Source organism: Diospyros lotus, chromosome 10 (genome assembly GCF_014633365.1).
Source record: "Diospyros lotus cultivar Yz01 chromosome 10, ASM1463336v1, whole genome shotgun sequence".
Classification (NCBI taxonomy): Eukaryota; Viridiplantae; Streptophyta; class Magnoliopsida; order Ericales; family Ebenaceae; genus Diospyros; species Diospyros lotus.
The window spans coordinates 29,911,836-29,933,410 of record NC_068347.1 but is presented as its reverse complement, the minus strand read 5'-3'; the positions used below and the strand labels follow the sequence as shown (position 1 = coordinate 29,933,410).

The window sequence follows — 21,575 nt, the reverse complement described above, 5'->3', positions numbered from 1 at the left end:
AAAATTTTTTCACCCAAAATCAGCTTTTATTTTTTTTTTTTAAGAAATAAATTAATATTTAAAAGGTATACACAATTTTTTTGGGATAATCACTAATCAGTTGCAATTTCTATGCCATTACATTAATTATTCACTATCATTATTAATCAGCTAGAATAATTAGATAATTAATATTTTTAATATATATTGTTATTAAAATGAGACATCATTTAGTTTTTAATATAACATTTACACTTCCTAACAATCACACATTTTAGGATAATCAAATAAAATTAATTTAATTACAGCTTTGATGCAATTAAATTAATTATTCACTCTCATTATTAATTAAATAATTAATATTTTAAATTTCTATTGTTATTAAAATGAAAACATAACAAAAGTATGCTCCATATAAAGCTAAAGCACTAGAAAAGTAAACACAGCTATAACTCTCACGTCCAGTAACTTCATAGTTTTTTTTTCTTTTTTTTTTTGCTCTTTTGTTTTTTTATTGGTTTAATTTTTTTCTTTTTCAAATAATAAATTAACATTTAAATTTTCTACTGTTATTATTTAAAATAACACTTCATTTAAAAGGTATACGCAATTTTGTTGGGATAATCACTAATTAGCTGGATGCAGCTTCTACGCCATTACATTAATTATTCATTACCATTATTAATTAGCTGGAATAATCAGATTAATATTTTAAATTTATACTATTACTAAAATGAAATATCATTTAGTTTTCAATGTGACCTTTAGACTTCCTAATAGTCACACATTTTTGGAATAATCAGCTCGACAAATTCTATACAATTACATTAATTATTCACTATCATTATTAATCAGATAATTAATAATTAATATTTTAAATTCCTACAGTTTTCTTAATATATAAAGTAGTAGACTTCCTACACATAGTTTTCCTCCAAAAAGTTGCCTCTAAAATTTGCATTAAATTTACATAGGTTTTCCAATACTATTAATTATTCAAAAATAAATATTTTATGTCATATATAAAATTTTATCTTTCTTTATATAATATATTAAATAAATTATAATAGTTTACAAATATTTTTTTCTCCAAAAATTAATTTGCCAAACTATTTTTTGTCTCTAAAATTTATCTTAAATTTGCAAGGATTTTCAATACTATTAATTAATCAAAAATAAATATTTTCTATCATATCATGTAACGCCCTGCTTTCCTGAGCGCGTTATAACTTGGGATAATTCAAGGACAATAAATTTTTTTTTTCAAACACTAAAGTTAAACCACATCATTCATCGAATCCATCCCAGAATTCCCATACATTAATCTCGAAAGAAAATCATTATACACATCAAATGCGAAAACAAAGATCGAAACCTGATATTTTAACATTAATCATAAATAAATTCAACATTCCTCAAAACGTTCAGAATTCAAAGTAGTAAAACTTAAATACATGGGCTACATAATATACATTTCATTCTTCATGTACCCAGCTAAGTGTCATTTCATGACTCGTTTATCCTCGAATCTGCTACAATCTCCACATGGAACGTTTGAATATTCTAGGGGCAAAAACCCAAATTAGATGATGAACCATCTAAGTAAGGGTACATAATGTTATATCATGTATGTATGCAATGTCTTTCCTCGTATGTGTCAACTGCACCCCTCATGCTACTTACCATTTTTGCGGCCACCTCTTTCGCAGCCAGGGTGTATGGGTGCACCCTTGGTAAAGTAGTGGTGCCAGTTCATACTCCCTACGGCCTCGATGCGAGTGATCAATGATATCAATATGTATTTATGCATTTCATAATCATGTCATGTATGCAGTCTATGTGATGGATACATATCAGAGTATGTCAATATGATGAAAACATTTTTGAGGAACATAAACCACTTGCAAACCAATCATTTTCCATAAAACTCACTTTAATTGGGGAGTACCACTTACCTTCTCAAGCTTATCGAGCTACCTCGATATTCGCGTCTGTCTCAAAATTCGTGTGTCGCCTTGATTTGTGTGCCAACCTCAAAATTTGCACAAGTCTCTTCAACTTAAGCCTCAAAACATTCTAATCACCATAATTATTTAAATAAACATTAAAACCTATTTTTTCACAATTTCTGACATTTTCTTTAATTTTATTTCTATTTCTTCCTAATTTTCCTCAATAAATCCAAACTAAATATTTCTAAAATATTTTCTCAAATATTTATCTACGAAAATTCATAAAATAATATTTCTGAATTTATAGAATTTTCTAAGAAATTTTACTTACCTTAACTTGATTTCTTTGGCTTCCTCGGTATACGTGCCATATCTTCGAAATGCTTGCCCAAACTATTTTCTTGCCCAAAATCTCTGAAATATTAGTAAATATCCAAATCCTATTTTCCTATAATTTTCTAAGATTTTTTTGATATTTTTCTCTATTTTTTTTCTATTTCTTTTCTTTTCTTTTTTTTTTCTTTTTATTTCTTCTTCCTATTCATCTTTTCCTTCCTTTTCTCTTTCTGCAACCCACGAGAGCACTTCTGTAACGCCCCGTGAATGGTAATTAATTTAATTTTGAGGTTATTTGATTTAAAAGAAATATTAAAATAATTTGTTGTGATTAAATAAAATTAAATTATGTGATTTTAAGGAAATAAAAAATTACGATAATTAATTTCATTATTTAGGAATTTCTGGAATTAGAGAAAAATTAAAATAAATTCAATTGTGGGATTTTCAGAAATTTCGGGTGTTAATGTAATTAATTAAGTGGGTGTTAGTGTAATTTATGGAATTTGGAGGGAGGCTGGCGCGATTTCGAAAAAGGGATCGAGAATCCCTTTAAATTAAATGGTTGCGCATATAGGTTAAGGTGAGCGTGCAGGCGCGTGCGAGGCGGGTATAGGCGAGGTTAAGGGATCAAATCGCAGGTGGACTGCGCGCGCGAGAGCTGATTTTTAATCAGCCAAGCGTCCCAAAACGACGTCGTTTTGGGATAAAGGCGGTGGCCTTCAGCGGCTGCCCGTGTGTTGCCACGTGGCGCCCCCTCACCCGTTCATCTGTTGGCTGCATTTAAGCCCAATTTTGGGCGTGATTTGTACAGTACAAGCAGTAAAATTTTATAGAAAATACAGCAGCATGCGCGAGGAAATTTTGAGAGATTTTGGGCTTCAAAAATTGTATTAAATCTCGTTTAATCCCTGATTTAATTATCCAGGTATATGCCTAAGCTAGTAATTAATATTTGGTGCGGTTGAAATTTTGTTCAGGGTTCAATTTTATTAATTTTGGCGAATAATTGGATTATTGCAGTTTGTATAGCTTTGACCGCATTTGGTTAAATCGAGCCTAAGGCTATCTCCAGAAAGGCAAGTTCTTTATATCCTTATTGTCGATTCGTTCGATGTCAATTTATTTGATCTCCCTTCGTTGATTTCGACTGTTAATAAATTATGGAATTTAAAACGGTTTGTTTTAAAAATTAATTTATTAAATTAGTCTCGAGGGTATTATTCGTTGGTTGCTTACGGGGGTTTGTACCACCCCCAAGCCTATGGGAATGATGTCGTACTCACCTAGGGGTAGGTTCTTAGCTATCGGGTATTATTATTGGACTTTTGGTTATTTATTGGCTAGAGCGATTGTGCAATGGGGGTAAGGATCAGCTGTTCGATGATGGTATGACTGTTGTATGGTCTATCTTAGGCCGTCAGATGGTCTCTCCTGGTCACTGACCGCTGACCGGTGTCAGGCACTGCTGACTAGCTCTACCGTTATGTGATTATAGCATGCCTGGTTATATTTTATTTTATTCTTATTACATGGTTTGGTGTGCACATGGGTACGGGCTGCATGTTGAGATTATCATGATTTGGTTATGCTTGATCACGGACATTCTAGTTTGGTCAGGTTGCATCCAGCACGGGCATATGCATCGCGTGTGATTTCCTATATGGGCGGAGCATGGCCTGATGCCTGAATGTATGGGCGTCTTGTATCATGTTGATGCTTATTACGCCTTACATTTTATATGCATTGCATGGTTACTGGTAGTTATTGGTTCTCGGACGGGAGTACCGTTCCGAGGGAGCCTATGGCTTGGCTGTCGGGAGTACCGGCAAGGATACGGGTGATGGGAGTACCGACCCGGGACAGTGTGCACAGGTTTGTGAAGATTTATGTTGCCTTTCAGGGCAACGGCAGGTTGGTATGAAACTTGGGTGCCAGGTGTTTTATGTGGGCCCCAGGGACCGGTATATGATTTTATTATGCGGCATTGTTGCGTTGTTGCGTCACATGGCTCGTGTGTACATGTGTACATTGGGAGTGGTCTCCTCTTCTGTTTTATTTACAGTCTTACTTTTCATATAAACTTGCTGAGTCTTGCGACTCACCTTGCTTTCCATCATTCCAAGTAAGGGTAAAGCGAAGGCCGAGGGCAAGGACCGCGCCACCTAGCAGCCAGCCAAGTCGGTAGGGTGTACAGTTAGCTGCCCCCGTTATCTCTGATATTTTGTTAGGAGTTTTGTCTCTCATTTTTTACTGTGTCAGGTTGTCTCTTGTATCTTTTATTTGTTGGCACAGGTGTCTGTATATTTTGATATACTCTTGACCGCTGTTCTAGCGGGGTACCTGTGGGCATGCATGTTTATTATTTAGGTTCCGCTGTTGTATCTGTTTTATATGTATGCATGCCAGGGCATTTTTGTCTCATGTTTATTTTCTCTTCCCTTATGTGAGCGCTTTCGTTCGGATAGACCGGGCGGTTGGGATATCCGGGCAGGGGTGCTTACAACTTCTCCTCTTCCTTTATTTTATTTTATTTTTTCTTTCTTTCTTTCTTCTTCCTTCTTCCTCTTCCTCTCCTTTCTTCTTTCTTCTTCCCCTGCATCTCTCGCCTCTGCGTCTTCTTCTTTGTGCGACCGCCGCCGCTGCTAGCGCCGCCGCGCGCCTCCATCCGGCCCTCAGCCATCGGCCGCAATCACCGTGGCCTTCAACTCCGGCCGCCCCCACGTGCAACCTAGACACTGCAACTGCCACCATGGGCAGCCACCCGCACGATCGCACACCATAGCTGGCAGCGACCTCGTTGCCGGTTAACTCCCACGACAGCTGCTCATTCGTTCGCCGCCTGCTTCATGTGTCTAGCATCCATTGCGTCCGCTTCCAGCCGCTGCCATGGCTGTCGATCGTGGCTGCTACGAGCTAGCTGCTTGCGGCCATGGCCGCCCCAGCTCGCCCTCTCAATCTTCTTCTCTCTCTCGACCATGCTCAGCCCAAGCTCTTCCTCTCTCTCTCTCTCTCTCTCTCTCTCTCTCTCTCGGTCTCGCTCCCTCTGCCTCTCTCTCAGCCAAATGCTCTCTTCCAATTCCCTGCTTCTTTATTTCTTCCTTGCTTGCTATTTATAGGCTATCTCACTGCCCCAAACCCGCCACAGCCATTCCTCTTAGCGTGAGAATCACTCAATTTACAGAAATCGGCCATCACGTTGCAGGGCATGGAGATATGGAGATTTGCAGAGGCGTGATTGATTGTTGCAGGGCATGGCTTGGAATTACAGGGTAGGGGCGGCCATCTCATGCATCCTTAGTACGCGGATAAATATATATATAATTGCATGTCACAATCCTCTCAAATCTCTTTACCTTAGATTTCTTCAATTTTTTCCCCTCAAATCTTGCATCCAATAGTCTCTCCCATTGCAGCAAATCTCGACCATTTAAAAGCTTCACAGAAGCTGGCGTTCTCACCCACTCGCATATATATATATATAATTGAATATTATATTATAATAATAAGAAAATTATACATTTAAATCTCACTTTTCATTTCTATTACACTTGTGTAATTCTCTAATTACAATTACATTCTCAAACGCTGAATTAAATTGCATTACAATACCGAAAACGCAAAATTAATAACTTTAAAATTACTCGATTTGGTCGATTTTGACCCAGTGTCCTCACCGGGCCATCGATTGATCCCGAAACCACTGAAGGGTTGATTCTTACGCAAAATCGAAGCCCCCCTAAGGTTCCGTTGATTTTTCGGAAGCCTCCTACAACGATTCGATTTTACAACCTAAATAACAGCTGTATTTTAATTATACCAAAAATCGTTCCCGATTCGATTTCTTTCGATACCATAAATCCTATCTTGAAACGCTCGTCGAGACCATGTCATTTTCCTTAAATAATTTCACCCCGAGGCATTTCCTACAGTCAATTCGATACTTATAATTGCTATCAAACTAATTTTTCGGTATTCTAAACTTATTAAAATTACGTGGCAAGCTTATCTAAACATGGGGTATTACATATCATCTCATCAATCAATTCATTAATCAATCAAAAATAAATATTATTTATGTGAAATATGAATAGACAACTTAAACTATTAATTAAATCATAGAAAATCGTTCATTTGTATAAAATGTTATCTTTAAATCATATATATCCTATATATTATATTAAAGTAAGATAGTCAACCAAAGTATTTTGTCAAGTGCCAATCAATAGTGAATTTTTTTCCTTCAAAAACTTGCCTAAGGTAGTGATTAATTAATAATTAATTTTAATTTAATAACTATATTATAGTTTTAAAAATATGATACCTTGGGTTTTTTAATGCTAATTAATTAATATTTAAGGTATCACATTTTCAAGACTATGAAATAAATCAAAATTCATATATCATATTTTCAATACTAATGCATGGGTTTTTCGATACTAATTAAGATGTAAGATATCATATTTTAGTAAAAGAAAAATAAGTCAAAATCTATATTTTTAAAGTTTTATTATCATTGCAAAAATTAAATTTTAAGATCAAAAATTAAAAATTTTAAAGAATTTTTAATTAGCATTGGAAAACCCATGCTTCATCACATTTAGGGGTTTTAATTTATATTTATATTTATTATAAATTTATAAATAAATATATAATATAGTAAATAGTTTTACTTTAATAATTAATTAATCATTACCTTTAATTTAATGTATGAGTTTTTCAATACTAATTAAGATTTAAGATATCAAATTTTTAAGAATAATGCATGGATTTTTCAATACTAATTAAAATTTAATATATCATATTTTCAATACCATGAAAGAAAATTAATGCATTGTGAAAGAAAAATAAGTTAAAATTCATATTTTTAATGTTTTGTTATCATTGCATAAATTAAAAATTTTAAGAGAATTTTTAATTAGTATTGAAAAACTCATACTTTCTTATGTTTAGGAGTTTTAATTTATATTTATAATTATAATTTATAAATAAATATATAATATAATAAATTATTTTATTTTAATAATTAATTAATCACTACATTTAATTTAATGTAAATATTTAATAATTTGTTGTTCAAATGTAATAACTTTTGTGTATAAATAGGAAGTTCATGTCAAGATTTTTCATTTTATATAATACTGTATAATTTAATAAAAGATTTTTTAAAATAACTTTTTAAAATATGGACGTTAAATGTTCGAGTTGTGAGACTTTGGGAGATTTTATGCTTTGAAGATAGGTCAAAAACTTATAACATTTCCATTGAGATGATTTTCATAGATGAACTTATTTTCTTTTCCTAATAAATTTATTATTTAATATTAATTATTTATATAGATTTTGCTATCAAATTTATAGGGTGAAAGGATTCATGCAACAATCAAGCGTTCATCGGTTTGATATTTCAAAATATTAATTTGTGATGGATAATTATGTATTATGTCCAATTTTATACTTAGATACAACAATATGAAATATAAGACTACAAGTCACGAGTACAAACTAAACTTAATATCAAATACTATTGTTGTAAATGTTATGGATGAAAGTTTTTTAGTACAAAATTTTATCTTTAAGTCATTTGCTAATATTTTGAGTATAGTTGAACTTGACAAACATGAATTATTTGGTAAGTATAAAGTTGATTATATAATTATTTATGTCTTTATAATTGACAATTTTTTTTATTTTTATTAAAAATATAATTGGAGAGATCATTGACAAAGACAATGCTAAGTGCCAAGAATCTTGTGAAATGACAAGCGAAAAAATATGACAATCTACTTAATGTGTTAATTATTTTTTAACACATTGAATGACGATATATTGATTTAAGAACGTTCTCTATTAGCGAATAATTAATTAAACTTAAATTTTGATAAAATGTTGATTATTAAAATAAAAAAAATTATATTTATCGATTTTGTTGTGATTATTTAAAATAACAAGCTTAATTTTTTATTTTTTATTTTATAAATCTATTTTAATTACATATTTCGTGCATCGCACGGGTTTAACACTAGTTTTCAATATATGATTTAAGTATCAAATTGTTTGCACGAGAACTTCTATTAAACTTCTAATTGTTCTCTTTCTTGTGAAGTGCAAAAAATTTGATGATAATATTTTTAGTCAATAAATTTATTATTTTATTTGAGTAATAATAAAGAGAGAAATTAAAATACAAATATTATTTAAATATTTAAATTTAATTTTATGATAATATTATATATTAATGTCTTATATTATATGTTATATTAATATAAATATTAAACACTAATGCCCGCATAACATTTTCGAAATTAAAGTTCTTCAAACCGGACCACAGGAACGAGGAGGAGCTTGGTGGATGGAGAGTCCATCGGCCATCGCAATGCCGCTGTGCGTGACCGCGAGTCACTTGTTAAGGCCTTGATTTTTTATTTTTTTTTATAATAAACCCATGATTCATTCCTATGCTTTATTTTAATCAAAGGAGTAAAGTGAGGGCAAGTAGTGGTCTAACTTGTAATCGTTTTTCAACTTAAAATTATCGTGTTTGGGCGATTTTTCGTGATTTTTTGTAAATAATTTATCTCATTATATATAATAAAAAATTAAACTCACAATCTACTGATACAAATATTAACTTATCGTGATTTAACCATTTGATCTGTACCTGAAAACGTAATCGTTTATCAACTTGATTGATTATAAGGCATAAGGTAAAATTAATTATAAACCTTATTCAATTAAAAATCCCATTTGGTTTAGCAAAGGAATAAAAAACCAAATAATATGAGGGGTATTCTATTATATAAATAAAGATTATATTTTAATATTTAAAATTTTGTGAATAAAATATATTTTTTTTAAAATACTCTTTATATTTTTTCTTCAAAAAACTGAAAGTTCCTTCTTCACATAGATTAATGGGTTAATTACATCAATAATAACCCAACTTTGCATTCTATTACTATTTACTCATTTAACTTTAAAATATTACTTGTTAGTTGCTGGTATTTCAAAACGGTTACTACTTAGTTACTGAACTTTGAAATATTACTTGTTAGTCACTGATATTTCAAAACTGTTACTACTTAGTTACTGAACTTTAAAATGTTACCTATTAGTCACTGATATTTCAAAATTGTTACACTGAACTTTAAAATATTACATGTTAGTCACTAATATTTCAAAACTGTTATTCATTCGTCACTCATGAACTTAAAGTTCAGTGACTATCGAGTCACGGATGAAAAACGATTTTGAAATATCAATGACTAGTAGGTAATATTTTAAAATTCAGTGACTAAGTAGTAACAGTTTTAAAAATATCAATGACTAATAGGTAACATTTTAAAATTCAGTGACTAAGTAGTAGCAATTTTGAAATATCAGTGACTAACAGCTAACATTTCAAAGTTCAGTGACTAAGTAATAACCGTTTTGAAATATCAGTGACTAAAATGTAACATTTCAAAGTCAGTGACCAAACAGTAATAAAATGCAAAGCTAAGTTATTATTGGTGTAATTAACCCTAGATTCATGACTTTTAAGTTATAATAAAATAAATAGTTTTATTACTATATCAAAATTCATCTTCGCATTATACATACTAGTGGATCACCCATGCGATGCATGGATATTGTAAAAAAAAAAAATATTAAAGTGAAAATTGTATAATTTAGTAGTTACAATAAATAAAAATCACAATAAAGAAGTAAAAAATAAACAAAATAATCGTGTTACAATCATGAGAATACAACAAAAGAATTACAAATTTTGAAATATTTCCTTATATACATTCAAGGGTAGACGAACAATAAAAAGCATATAACTCTATCCCGAAACCATGTAAAAAATAAACCTAAATTAACATGTAATACAATAAGCAATGCGTACAAAAATACAAAAATTACACAATAACAGGAAAAAAAAAAATAAACGATAACTAACCTCTTTATTCTAAAATATGCATTCAAGGGTAGACTTTTTTTTTTTTTTAATTTTCACGTGTATTTGTCTTATATGTGCGTACTACACGAATCCTCGAGGTCTAATTTTTCCTAGTTGCATTCATATCACTCACTTGACAGAATAGTGGTGCTATGTTATACCAGAAGACCAATCTGGATAAAAAAATATGGTTAAAATTTACTAAATAAAAGTAAAGAATAAGAGAAAATTTAAGAAAAAGAATTGAGAAAGGAGAAAAGAGAAAATGGAAGTGTTGAACGGAAATGAAGAAGAAGAAGAGAGAGAGATATTTGTTTTCTTTTATTAATTTTCTTCCTTCAAATTTTTTAATTTCTCTCAATTTATCAAATCACATGTCACCATTAAGTTTTTCTTTTTTTCCCACGCTTTGCCACACAATCTGAATCTTGATTAACATAATTTTCAAAACACAAATTTAATTTGTATTTAATTTCTCCAAGTCTAACATATAGCACATCTTTAGAGTAGACCAATGGAAAAAGGAGAATTAAATAAATGACAATAATCAATTAAGTTGAAAAATAAAATTATGACATTTAAAATTATAAAAAATAAATTTAAATTAATTAGATTGTATGTAAAATAAAGTTAATTTAAATAATCAATTAATTATATAAATAATAATAATCAAATTTTCAAAATTGATTATCCATATATACATGACTTTATATATTTCTCCTAATAATTAATTACCACATTTAAGATAGGTCAAATTTTTAAAAAAGTAAAAAAAAAATTATAACATTTAAGTTATATTTAAAATTATAAGAAAATAAATTTAAATTAATTAAACTATATATAAAATAAAGATAATTTAAATAATCAATTAATTATATAAATGGTAATAATCAAATTTTCAAAATTAATTATTCATGACTTTACATGTTTCTCCTAACAATCAATTACCACATTTAAGACAGATCAAATTTTAAGAAAATAATAAAAAAAATAAAGTTAAAAAGTAAAATTATAATATTTAAATTATATATAAAATTATAATATTTAAAAATATAAAAAATAAATTTAAATTAATTAAACTATATATAAAATAATAATAATTTAAATAATCAATTAATTATATAAATGATAATAATCAAATTTTCAAAATTGATTATTCATATGTGACTTTACATATTTCTCCTGACAATCAATTACCACATTTAAGACAGATCAAATTTTTAAGAAAGTAACAAAAAAAATAAAGTTAAAAAATAAAACTATAACATTTAAAATTATAAGAACATAAATTTAAATTAATTAAACTATATAAAATAAAGATAATTTAAATAATTAATTAATTATATAAATGGTAATAATCAAATTTTCAAAATTAATTATCTATGACTTTAGATGTTTCTCTTGACAATCAATTACCACATTTAAGACAGATCAAATTTTAAAAAAATAATAAAAAAATAAAGTTAAAAAGTAAAATTATAATATTTAAATTATATATAAAATTATAATATTTAAAAATATAATAAATAAATTTAAATTAATTAAACTATATATATAATAATAATAATTTAAATAATCAATTAATTATATAAATGATAATAATCAAATTTTCAAAATTGATTATTCATATGTGACTTTACATATTTCTCCTGACAATCAATTACCACATTTAATACAGATCAAATTTTTAATAAAGTAACAAAAAAATAAAGTTAAAAAATAAAATTATAACATTTAAAATTATAAGAACATAAATTTAAATTAATTAAACTATATAAAATAAAGATAATTTAAATAATTAATTAATTATATAAATGATAATAATCAAATTTTCAAAATTAATTATACATACATGACTTTACATATTTCTCCTAACAATTAATTACCACATTTAAGACATGTCACATTTTTAAGAAAACAACAAATAAAAATAAAGTTAAAAAATAAAATTATAACATTTAAGAATATAAAAAAATAAATCTAAAATAATTAAACTATATATAAAATAAGAATAATTTAAATAATCAATTAATTATATAAATGATAATAATCAAAATTTCAAAATTAATTATCCATATATGGCTTTACGTATTTTTCCTGACAATCAATTACCACATTTAAGACAAATCAAATTTTTAAGAAAAAAATAAAAAAAATAAAGTTAAAAAATAAAATTATAATATTTAAGTTATATATAAAATTATAACATTTAAAATTATAAGAAAATAAATTTAAATTAATTAAACTACATAAAATAAAGATAATTTAAATAATTAATTAATTATATAAATAATAATAATCAAATTTTCAAAATTAATTATACATACACGACTTTACATATTTCTCCTAACAATCAATTACCACATTTAAGACATGTCACATTTTTTAGAAAATAATAAATAAAAATAAAGTTAAAAAATAAGATTATAACATTTAAGTTATATATAAAATTATAACATTTAAAATTATAAAAAAAATAAGTTTAAAATAATTAAACTATATATAAAATAAAGATAATTTAAATAATCAATTAATTATATAAATAATAATAATCAAAATTTTAAAATTGATTATCTATACATGACTTTACATATTCCCCCTAACAATCAATTATCACATTTAAGACATGTCACATTTTTAAGAAAGCAATAAAAAAAAATAAAGTTAAAAAATAAAATTATAACATTTAAGTTATATATAAAATTATAACATTTAAAATTATAAAAAATAAATTTAAATTAATTAAACTACAGATAAAATAAAAATAAAATAAAAAATTTACTTGGCAATCGGTATTCGGCGATATTATCTAATATCTCAAAATTTCTCCCGATTTAAAAAAGTCTCATTTTTCTGTAATTTATTTCAATTAAAATTTTATGTTAATATTTAAAAATTAATAATATGGATTAGATTTTGTCTCTTTATATACCAGTATGCTTAAATATTCTCTAAACACTATTCAACCATAAAAAAATCATTTACGTGTTCCAAAAATTACACGTTTTTCACAAATCTAAACTTAATTAATGACCTATAAAAATTTCATTTCGGATAAGCAAAAAAAAATAAAAAATATAATAAAATATCAAAGTAGTAATTGAAAATGGGCGGGAAAAATTTTGACGGCTATTTTGTTATAATATATTTATATATATAGATGTAATTAGCTTAAAAGATATTTATTTTTTTAATTATATGTACATAATGTCACTTTATCTAGTAGCCTATGATGCATAAAAAACTTATTGAGGGCACTATTTCTGTATTTTGGAAACATTAAGAAATATTTTTAGATTATTTTTATAATTTTTAAAAAAATTATGATCATTTTATAATATTAAAAAATATCAAAACACGTTCTATTTGAAAACATATTTCCGTTAATAAATAAAAATTAACTCAATTTTCTTTTATTTTATTTAAATATTAAGAATAATATTAAGAGTCGTGATTGATGCGTTCTTTCTTATTAAAGAAGAATAAGGAGATAATAGCACATAATCTCTTATGCCTAGCATTTTCTTTAATAAAGATACGACACATAATTAATATTTTTAGCATTATTCAAGTTTTTATAATCATGTTTTAAAAAATTTAAATAAAATAAATAAAAATATTTTAAAATGTTACTTTATTCATAAAAATTTAAATACTCAGATGGAGTGTGGTGCTGCAATTTTCTATTTTTACCATTGAATTATCAGTCCGCTCATCTTCCCGCCATTTTCTCTCTCTACTTTTTCACGGAGACGTCTCCATCCATCCAAACCTATATGCAATTCTGCATCGTAGATTCCAATCGTGATCGATTTCATAGTCTCCGATTTGCGACTAGCTATCAAAGCTGGCCGAGCAAACAGAATCGCTGCCGTACGTATGAAGCCATTGCCGAGGCAAATACTCGGTAACTCGGGTAACTCTCTTGACGTTGTTTCGGTTTCAGCAGAACAGGACTCTACTGGTATAGGTTATTATGTTTTGTAGAAATCGCATCTGAAAATACTGCTATTTTAATCTATTCATGAATCTATATATTGCAGTAGTTAGGATGAAACCAAAAATTCAATAAAATTACTGAACCATTGATGGAATTGGAAGGCCTTTGGGCTTTTGAAGACAAAAAGACTAGTAGGTGTTGGTTTTCATTAGTGGCGAAGGACTGCTTGAGCCTAATCTCATAACGAGACAAAGCTAAATCTAATCTTATTCTTAAATTCTAGATTTCAAATTCTTTTCTTAAAATAATACTGTTATGATTTTAGATCTAATACAAACCACAATCAAATTAAATATTAAAATAATACTGGTTCCAAAAGAGTAGAGGCGTCTTCGATCCACTCTGATATGATTCCATCTCTAGAACTAGATGTTAAACTGATTATGACAAAAAAAGGAAGCTCACTGGAAATTACAGTTGTGTCTGCAGTTCTTGTGGATGGGGTTGATTGAATATTTGTGTTCTGGGTGTGTCCGCCACTGTCATACATTACAAAATGAAAATGGAAATGTTGATTTAGAAGAAGATATTTGGGAAACGAACTCCAGTTAGTTAGAATTTAATAAATTTTAATGTTTAATAATTAGTTTTTAATATTTTATAGCTTATTAAATGAATTAAAATACTATACACAGCCGAGCTGCCTCACTGAATTAATGAAATAAATAAATTCACTGATCAATGTCTTTGATTAGTGAGAGATGGAGCTTCCCCCCCTTTTGTGTTCTGTGCTTTTACCTTGATTGCCTAGGCGTCTTTCCTCTTTCACCTCTCATGTCACGTGTGAGCAGACCATGGTTGCTCCTTGAGGTGGGACGGTGGACCACGTGATTTGCGGTGCAATTATTTTGATCTCCTTGTTAAAAGACATTTGTGCCACCATATAATTAATTTTTGAAAAAGATGGAGCATGTATACGACAAAGTCAAAATTAGTCAGTTTTTCTTTTTATTATAATTATGCTTTCACAACATGCAGCCAAGGGCTTCGGACTCTCACATCATTAGTTAAGCGATAAAATATAGTTTAGAATTTAAGATTTAGCGATAAAATATGTATGATTCAACGGTAAAATATGTAAAGTTTTATAGAGAGTATCATGACTTGACGATAAAGTATGTAGAGTTTTATAGAGAGTATTAGAAATCAAATTTTTATGATTGTATTTGTCTCATGTGGAGATGTGAATTAAATATTTTGCTCTATACGTGTATAGATTATGACCGCATTCGAGTTTACCTAACAGGCAAATCAAGAGGGAAGCCCACCCATCCCCAGGACTAGTCGAGCTAAACTTGAAACTTGAATTATTTAAAAATATATATATTAATTAAATATGTAAAACATCTCAATCATTTGCATTGTGAAAACAGATGAACTAACTTTGGACGACTAAAATTAACATAATTTTTAAAGGATTTAGATAGATTTATGTGTTTTATTTTTATTTTCTTTCATGTTAAGAGGATTGTATATGTTTATTAATTGTTTAGATATTTTTTATGAAGTGCTCTAACTTAAAAGCGATAAATATTTTTTAGTTTTAATAAAAATTTTATTTAAAAAAATGACTGAACTGATCTCCTCCATTGTTAGAATTTAAACTTTTTTTGGGATGGGTATGTATATAATTTTTTATATATTTACTTAATATGTATGATTTATAAATTAGTAAACTATTCATTTATGAAAAAAATAAACATATAGAAACAAAACCACCTACCGATTGGTGTCTCCTTCCCCGTAAAGCCAACCTGTATCTTGTCATCACTGTCCAACTCTCACCATCCACATGGGGACATACCCCACCTTGATCCTCAGGTCTTCCTTCTTTAATTGCCTTAATCATCACTTCCATCAAAGTTGTGTGTGAGATCTCCAAGAAACACATACCCACAAATTTCTCTCCCTTTTTGTTGCCTCATTGCACATTTATTACAATCTCCAAGAAGCACACACTGTGATCATCATTTGGATGGCTTCTTTTAGGCTCCTCATCCTCATGCCTTTCATAATAGCTTTCATGGCCTCTCCTCTACACTCTTTATCTTCTGAGCTGAAGCTGGGGGACGCTCCCACCACCATCTCAGCCTCACCAGCATTGATGCCAAACCCTCCATTTGCAGAGCTATCCCCTGAGATTGCTCCTCTTTTTCCTTCTCCTGGTGGTGAATTGCCTTCTCCAGCCGGGTCTAATTCCCTCCCCACCATTCCTTCCAACCCAAGCCCTCCAAATCCTGATGAAATTGCCGGCTTTGCCCCTGATTCTGCAATTTCCCCATCTGGCTCCAAACTGGCCTCTTCAGCATCCTCTCTCAATTCTCCGGGGTTCCTAAATTCAGCAATTCTAATGGGTTTCTTGGCGTTTTGGTGAGTGAGTGTTATCTTTTGCCTGGAAAATTCAATTGATTGTTGTAATTTCCTCCCATAGTTCAAGTTAAGTTTGGTTGAAATGTCCCCCCAGAGAGAGTATATTTGAAGAAGTTTCTACTGTCTGTATAGTGTAAATGATGATGATTGATGCAGTCAAATTTCGTGTTTGGGGAGCATGCTTGATAATTAGTCTGAAGTTCATTATTTTCACTACTACAAGTAGCGATGTTGGAGATAGTTAAATAGTTATGAAGTTTAATATAAATAAAAACTGTTTTGGTAGATCAGAAGTTAAATCTAATTTTTAAAATATATACTTGCTTGCTATAATTTAGTAAGTAAAATTTAGAGAATGCAGAATAGAATTTACCCTAATTAAAAATATTACTAAAACTCTGTCACTGCGCACCCTGCAGTTCAGTGTCCGAACTTGTTGCAAGTGTCTTGGTTTGCTCTTCAAATTTGAACTGTCGAAGTTGAAGCATATAGTCCAAATTTGGAATCTTAACAGATAGCCAGTAGACCTTGGAGTGTAGCTGCTAGCTGGATGTGGACTCTTAAGGATCTAGTGGCACATGCATGAAATATATATATATATATATTTTTTATATTTAAGTAATTTATATAAAAAATATTTATTATAAATATATTTTTCATCACTAACATGTTATTACGTCCGCATTAATGTGAGTAACTCTATTACGAGCTATTTAAGTTTAAGGTAGTGTCAAAATAACATTTTTAAGTTATTTTATTTTAGAAGATTTATACCGTATTTTAAAGCGGGTCTTTGTGAAAGGAAAAAAAAATGTCTCTTTCCTCATGAGGATAAGGAGAGACATTATTTGTTAATTGCCTATGCCTAGTGACTAAAATTAATACATCAATTCAGATTACTTTTAAGACTAAATATCATTATTTTACATAAAATTTCACCGATGCCTATTTTTCTTATTTTGTACATATATATATATATATATATAGCCTTTGGAAATTGTTTAGGGAAGAAGATTTCGTTGACATAATTATTTGTTAATTGCCCAAACATAGTGAATATAGATATAACATGCAGAGAGAATGAAGATGCAAGTGGAGCAATCCGGCAGCCCTTAAAACCTGATTTCACTCCAAGACACGATCCACAATTTTACAAGGGGATTTCATTAGATTTCAAATTATGTTACTAATAAAAAATTATTTTTTTTAAATGATTTTCAAATTCTCTATTATAATTTTTTTTTTCTCAAGAAAAAACACCTTAAGATCCATGTTCAACTTTGATTGTGACAATTAACCCCTACAGATAACATATGGTTTGTCCATATATTTGGAAATTTAGAATACCACAAAATCGTGAAATTCAATTTTGTCTAAGTGCAGAATTATGTAATCACTTATATTTATTCTAAAGGCAAAGCCCTAAACTTCAACTCGTAGCAAATTTGTTTATACACCTCAATCGTAGTAAGGCAAACTATGAGTTTTAAAAAGAGTGAGACAATTCAGACCAAAGAGTGTCTCTCACTTATCAAAAGAAGAAAAAAAAAAACTTCTGATAGTGAGAATTAACATCAAAATGAGAGGATATTGCCAAGAATCCTTCTATCAAAACATAAACACAAAAATCGGTAACTTCATTCTGACAATCACACAAAAGTCCACACAGAAAATGTCATTCTGACAATTACACAGAAAGTTCTATTAGAAAGGCTGAAAATAAGAGAGAAGATTCTTGGAGAAACCTTAAACGACTTTATCCCTGCCAAATTCCCTTTAACTTTAAGCACACTTACTTTCGATGAGTTTCTCAATCAGATCCGCGGCATCTTGAACGGTGGCAATGTTCTGGGCACTTTCTTCTTCCACACTGATCCCAAATTCCTCCTCCAAACCCATCACAATTTCTACCTGCGTGGGAAAGAAGAAGACATTGACGAGTTGCAATGCTCAAGCAGCTCATCTTAGAAGCCAGGGTACACGATTTACAAACTGAATTAACCTACCACTAACTTAGTGAAATAGAATAAAGTACAAAGGCTTCATTCCAATACTTAAGGTTGGTTACATGAATTAATTCTAGTTTTTTAGTCATTTTCATCCATGGTTTTATATTCTGTAAAGTCACTATAACTCGTATCATATCTTAAGTGTCTTCCTCTACTTCTTTTATTAGATACTTGTTCTACCACAGGTAGAGGCAGAAATACAGACAATGCGAATTTGACAAAAAGATTTAGCCAAATCCTCATCGGCAGTTGGGGGCAAACAACAATAACAACATATAAAGCCTTAATCTTAACATATAGGTCAGCCACAACTCACCCATCATCTCTATCCATGGTGTCTGAAGGGTTGTTGGGGTCAAGAAACTAGAAAATAGGCTTTAACAATTTTGTGAATTATGCAACAAGAAAACCCTCCATCAATGCCAAACAAAATCAAGAACAGACTATGTCGACACCACAATTAATACCCATAGGAAGATGTAGCAAGCATTTGTCAGGAAAATATCATGGTATCAAGTGAAATATAATAACAGTTAGTGGGTGCAAATTAGATACCGTATCAAGGGAATCGGCCCCGAGTGCTGCAAACTTTGAGTCTCCAGTGACAGCAGTACCTGCTGGCAGGGCCAGCTGCTTCCTCACTATTGCACACACTTTGTCTACGGTCTCTGGTTTGGCCTACAACAACAACAATCACAAACCTTAATCCTATTAATGAGGTTGGTTGCATGAATTTCAGACATCTCTATTCATGACTATATTCTCCGTAAAGCTATAATACCATGTTATGTCTAAAGATTTCCACCAAGTCTCTGGTTTAGCCAGGTTAAACAATAGAATTCTCATTACTGGCTACATCATCATGTTCATATCTTCCCGGACAATTAAGAATGAAAGTGGGTAGACATCAGCTAAAGATAACAATAATTTGAATTGCTGAGGACACTAGAAGAATAATATTGACTGTTAATCAGACAATAAACAAGCCTGTTTGACCAACAAAATGTGAAACAAAAGACATAAAGAAACATACCACGCATGAAACCTGAAAGCGATACGGAGCTGGGCGCATCCTGATTGATGGGAAGCGATTCCCTTTCATTGAAAGGGAAACTGAATTCAAACTAGAGATTTGGGTGGTCACCTGCTCCAACCAACAACATAATCCGAGTGAATCCAAAGATAAAATTAACACAATCAAACATTTGCTAATAGAAGGATCAAATTAACAGATTTATTCTTCATGGCAAGCATGCACACGCACAAATTGGAAAAAAACAAGGACTGAAGTTTTCATTGAAAAGGATGTTTGTTAAGGAAATAATAGGTCAAGGTCACAAAGGTTCAAACAGAACCAATCTCTTCCTCCTCCTATTTTTCTCTGAACCAGAACTTATTTACTTGATATTACACTTATAAAATGCAAAAACAAGAACATTGTTACTTGCTATTTTTCTTAGAAAATGAATGCGAATTAGAGGAAGCAACACCCTGCTGATATAACAACCAATAAAAGGAACAATCACGGTTATGATTTAAATATATTCGTTCATACAATCAACAAAAACACATAATGCAAAAACAATTACCAGACATTCATACAATCAACGTCACATATAGTCATATACTACAAATTCACAAGTATTTCTTTCCACGAATTATATTTCCTGCAACAATGCACTTCAAAGAAACCTAGAAGAGATTTTAGGAGCTGGAGCACTCAAAGCTTGTGATTCTTTTATTAACTCTTTGCTTGCCAAAAAGAAAAAAAAAAAAAAAAAGAATCAAATTCGATAGCTCAATGTTATTGTGCAAAAATAAAATAAAATTAAAATAAGTTCTTTTGATGACGAATTCAACAGCGATCCCACAATCAGCTCCGCCGTCTGAGCCTACTAGTTCAAGTCAGATCCCGTACTCTGAATACCAACGGAATCGAACCCAAAATCCACAATCAAAAGGCTTAAACAAAACCGAACATACCATTCATAAAAACAAAGAACGAAAATGGATGGATTGCAGGTAAATTATCGAAGAGCGGGTGCGAGGAATACGAAGAAACAACCTGGCTTTGCTTGAGTGAAGATGAGAAAGCGGCCATGGAAATCGACGATCCGGTGACACCGGCCATTGCTGAATCGAAAGGAAGTATTCAGCTTTGAAGATTGAGGAATCTGAGGCCCTTCGTGAACAAATCGAACAAAATGCGCAGAGCAAGGCGGAGAGCACAGAGAGCGTGGTACCGTATATATATATATATAGTAGGAGCAGACGGGGAGAAAGGGAGAGTGGCAAAGTGGTAATAAAGGGCTTTTAAGTTCGCCGCAAGTGTTTGTTTGTTTGGCCTCGGTTTCATCGAACTGGGAGTGTTTGGTTGCGGAGATAGGCGGTGGGGCTGGTAGTAGGGCGAGCATTTCAACAAACCTAAAACTTCGAACTCTACTTCAATTAACAATAAAATAAAAAAATAATTACATAACTTTTCCTGAAATTTGTCATGAGAGTTAATTTTTAATTAACTTATTTTAATTTAATAAAATTAACCTAAATTATTTTTAGCCTAATAAAGCTCTCAAATGACTTTTTTATACAATTGTTATCAATATTGTTGTTCTATTATTACAAAAATGTGCTGATTATTTATATGTTAAAAATTATTTAAATATATTTTTATAAAATTAACAATAATTCTTTAAAAAAAGTAAATATTATGAATATCTGCTCTTTTAAAACTATCTCTTAAATAAAGAATATATTTGCACGAGAATTTATTAAATTAAAGTGTATTTTAAATGACTGGATATCAAATATAGATAAAAAATAAAATATCTATATTTGTCACTGAATATAATTTTATATGATTCAATCTACAAAATGACAAAAGATAAAATATTTTTTTCTTTCTATTTGTTAGATAAAAAGCTATTTAATGAGACAAGCATACACAACACATATGACTCAAAAAAATCCTAATTTAATCTTATTAT

At 29.7% G+C, this 21,575-nt stretch overlaps 2 protein-coding genes across 2 annotated transcripts; one reads left to right on the top strand and one right to left on the bottom strand.

The window, feature by feature from the left end:
* The first annotated feature begins 16,086 nt into the window (after window positions 1–16,086).
* On the top strand, window positions 16,087–16,792 carry LOC127811927 (classical arabinogalactan protein 25-like). The gene has a single exon (XM_052352136.1). The coding sequence runs from the start codon at window positions 16,185–16,187 to the stop codon at window positions 16,581–16,583; it is 399 nt and encodes a 132-aa protein (XP_052208096.1). The 5' UTR covers window positions 16,087–16,184; the 3' UTR covers window positions 16,584–16,792.
* A 1,403-nt stretch (window positions 16,793–18,195) lies between these two features.
* On the bottom strand, window positions 18,196–20,834 carry LOC127810914 (acyl carrier protein 1, chloroplastic-like). The gene is made up of 4 exons (XM_052350522.1): window positions 20,654–20,834; window positions 19,622–19,732; window positions 19,144–19,266; window positions 18,196–18,490 (listed from the first exon to the last, which is right to left on the bottom strand). The coding sequence occupies exons 1-4, from the start codon at window positions 20,717–20,719 to the stop codon at window positions 18,362–18,364; spliced, it is 429 nt and encodes a 142-aa protein (XP_052206482.1). The 5' UTR covers window positions 20,720–20,834; the 3' UTR covers window positions 18,196–18,361.
* Between the last annotated feature and the right edge of the window lie 741 nt (window positions 20,835–21,575).